Below are 3020 nucleotides of genomic sequence, written 5' to 3'. Positions count from 1 at the left end.
TCGCTGATGTATCTCTAGGTGTTCAATATGAACTGATTTATGAGTGCTGCTCCAGTTGTTTAAGTCACTTCCTTCCTTCCTCTTCTGTTTCCTTCTCACAGAGCAGCTGATTTTGCATGCGGTGTGTTTGTTGTCCCCCTCCCTTCCTCGGCAAGTGCATCCAAACAAGTGGCTCTGATCACCAGTGTACCTCACTGGGTCTCCACGGCGTTTTCTCATGGTCCGACCACATACGATATAAACCCTTCTTAAGTGTGAGAAAGCCATCGCATGGAGCCACCGTTGCCTTTTTCTGAGCTCATTCCTCGCTGGCGGTTCCCCTCGGCATCCTGGGACAAAGCCGCTGTGTGCCAAGGAGGGGTGCTTTAAAGACCTTATCAAAGGGCTTAGTATGTTTGTTGCTCTGCCACAGGAATAACTGCATTGTTTAGGTGCCCTGCAAGGTATTCTGATAGCACCACTCCCACTGCTTCTGAAATTCCCTTTCCCAATGGCCGGTAGTCGAGGCAGCGGGGTTGAAACAGAAGTATTGTTCTTCGAAGAAAAGTGTGTGTGTGTGTCAGGCTGAGCGCTAGCCTGGCCCCACGTAGTCTCTTCAGGAAGTTGGGGTTTTCTGTGCGCGTGTGTGCGCGTATGATTTCCAGCTTTATAAAACTCATTTCCTGGCTGCCTCTAATGAAAACATTAGGCTTGACGGGCAATAATCGGGAGACGCAGGGAGAGAAGAAGCCCCGCTGATGTGTGACAGCGGGCAGCTGCTCTGTGATGGATCTGTGATGTGTGAGAGAAAGATAAAGGCTAAGTTGGTGTTAGATAAAGCGACTTCTGCGCTATTTGTATGGCTGTCGGTGTGTGTGTGGGTGTGTGTGTTGTGTGTGTGTGTGTGTCAGGAAGGGTGGCGTTACATGTATGTGGACAGAGGTTGAAGGGCAGGTTAAACCAACACATAGGTCTTGTGTTAGCTTTCCTATTAACACAGGAGGGTCAGAGAAAAGCAGATAAGTGCTAAAAATGGTCCAATTTTTCCTATTTTCTAACAGCCACCACGGGCCAGAGTTAGGTTCAATAGAAGCTGATTAAAAGCCTTAAACAGAGTTAACACAGTATCGCAAACTTTGGGTTGGCTAATGGAGAGAAAGTTAGCTGTTGAACAGTGGCAAGGTAGTGAGCTTAGACTACCTGCTGAGATGTGTATATGTGACGCACATATTTTTCCATTACTTCACTTTTAAAATACTGTGCCTTCAATTTCATTTGAAAAGATAATTACAATGATTTTGATCATGCAAAAAAAAAAAAAAAAAAAAAAAAAGAAGGGGCCCTTTATTCTTTTCAGCATGTACTTATTTTCCCTTTGTTTCTTGTGGTAGTGTCCAGGCTGGAAATGGGTGCATACAGATCTTATAAAGAAAAATCTCTGAAGGAAATAAGGAACTGGTTTTTTTTTTTGGACAAAAAAACTTTGGCACTAATACAACAGCAAATAAAATCATGATTTACACAAAATCAGATGACGGCTTGTTGGACAAAATATGATATATTTCCCTCTGCTGATTTTTAAACTATTATACTAACACAGTCAGCTGAATCATGTGCGACAGTATTAGGAGTTTTTTTTAAAGGGTTAAAGCCCTCTGACTTTGCCTGTCGGTGTAAAAAAAAGAAGAAAACTCCCAAAACAATCTGAGCTCTTTGATGACTGTGACCAGGCAAAAGCACTTTGCTGGTGTGGTATCACTTTAGAAGCAGAAAACGACACTTTGTGCTATGAATATATTCACATAGAAAATAATTCTGCTCAGATTTGTCTGCCACTATCCATGGGATCAATATAGTCTTAACATTCTTTACTGATGTCTTCCTAGATGTCTTTATTCCCCCATGCTTTGTAGAGCCGCCTTCTGCTGCAGTAGGTTTCTGGGTTTCTACCAGTATCGCATGTCTGGAGATCGAAAAGTTTACTTATTCTTCTTTGCAAAATAGTTGAGCTTAGTTAGGTTGGACGTTGAGCGCCTGTGAACAGTCAATTTTTAATGTCTGCCAGAGATTCTCTTAGGTCTGTGCATAATTCTGGCCGTATGTTTGGGTCATTAATAAAATGTCCTTAAACAAGACGTATCATGGCTTATTTTTAACAAAGGCCTCTTTCTCGCCACTCTTCCACAGAGGCAGTGTGTGAAGTGTGAAAACGAATATCCTGTTGACTTATTCTCCTACCTGAGATGTGGATCTCTGCAGCTCCTCCAGAGCTACCATTACCTTCTTGTTGCTTTTCTGATTAATCCTCTTGTTTTTACTCGGCTTGCCACTTCAAGTTTACTCCTACCGTCTTCAGATGGGTGATTGATCGGAGCTCTTTTAGATGTTTATAGTCTGGAAAGTTGTCTTATAACCATAATCTGCTTAAACTTCTGCACAACTTTCTCCCTGGCCATTCTGCTGTGTCTTCATGGTGCTGTTTGTTCACTAATGCTCTCGAACAAACAGCTGGGTTTTTACATAGATTTAATCCCATAGAGATGGACTCCGTTTACTAATAAGGCGACTTCTGAAGGTTATATGTTGCAATTAATGTTGTTAAGTGGTAAATAATACAGGGGGCAGCAATAGCACCAGCTATTTCATGGCAGACCACCAGTCCTTTCTCACTGAACGGTCATTGAATTCTCCGCAGAGGCAGTCCCAGCAGACTTTTTGTTTGGGCTAATTCCTGTTTTAGATGAGTGCATGCCACAAAGTCTGTTTGCATTCGTTTTAGGGGTTTAGTGAGATCTCGTACCACTAGAAAACGGCATAATAAATCCTCCCATTTCTTGTCTAAGTGAAGCCTGGGTGCTTTGTCATTATGAGCTCATCTTGTCACATAAGAGTGAAGCATTATGCGGTGCCTCACAAACCTCAGTACTTCATAACCTGGAATTAAAATGGATTTATTGACAATTTGTACCATTTCATCTGCAGAACATGCCTACAACTTTTAAAATGCATTTTTTTAAGCAAACAGCATGCAAAGAACCTGG

General features: G+C 42.2%; 1 protein-coding gene across 1 annotated transcript in view; it reads right to left on the bottom strand.

The window, feature by feature from the left end:
• The window catches only part of LOC118565916 (tumor necrosis factor ligand superfamily member 10-like), an 8006-nt gene extending 5750 nt beyond the window's left edge, over positions 1-2256 (bottom strand). The window contains exon 1 of the mRNA XM_036146998.1: positions 2218-2256. Coding sequence (XP_036002891.1) covers positions 2218-2256 — 39 coding nt within the window. The remainder of the gene's footprint in view (positions 1-2217) is intronic.
• Between the last annotated feature and the right edge of the window lie 764 nt (positions 2257-3020).

Source organism: Fundulus heteroclitus, chromosome 14 (assembly GCF_011125445.2).
Source record: "Fundulus heteroclitus isolate FHET01 chromosome 14, MU-UCD_Fhet_4.1, whole genome shotgun sequence".
In the NCBI taxonomy this organism is placed as follows: domain Eukaryota; kingdom Metazoa; phylum Chordata; class Actinopteri; order Cyprinodontiformes; family Fundulidae; genus Fundulus; species Fundulus heteroclitus.
Note: the sequence above shows the minus strand (reverse complement) of the source record. Positions and strands in the feature narration are given on the sequence as shown.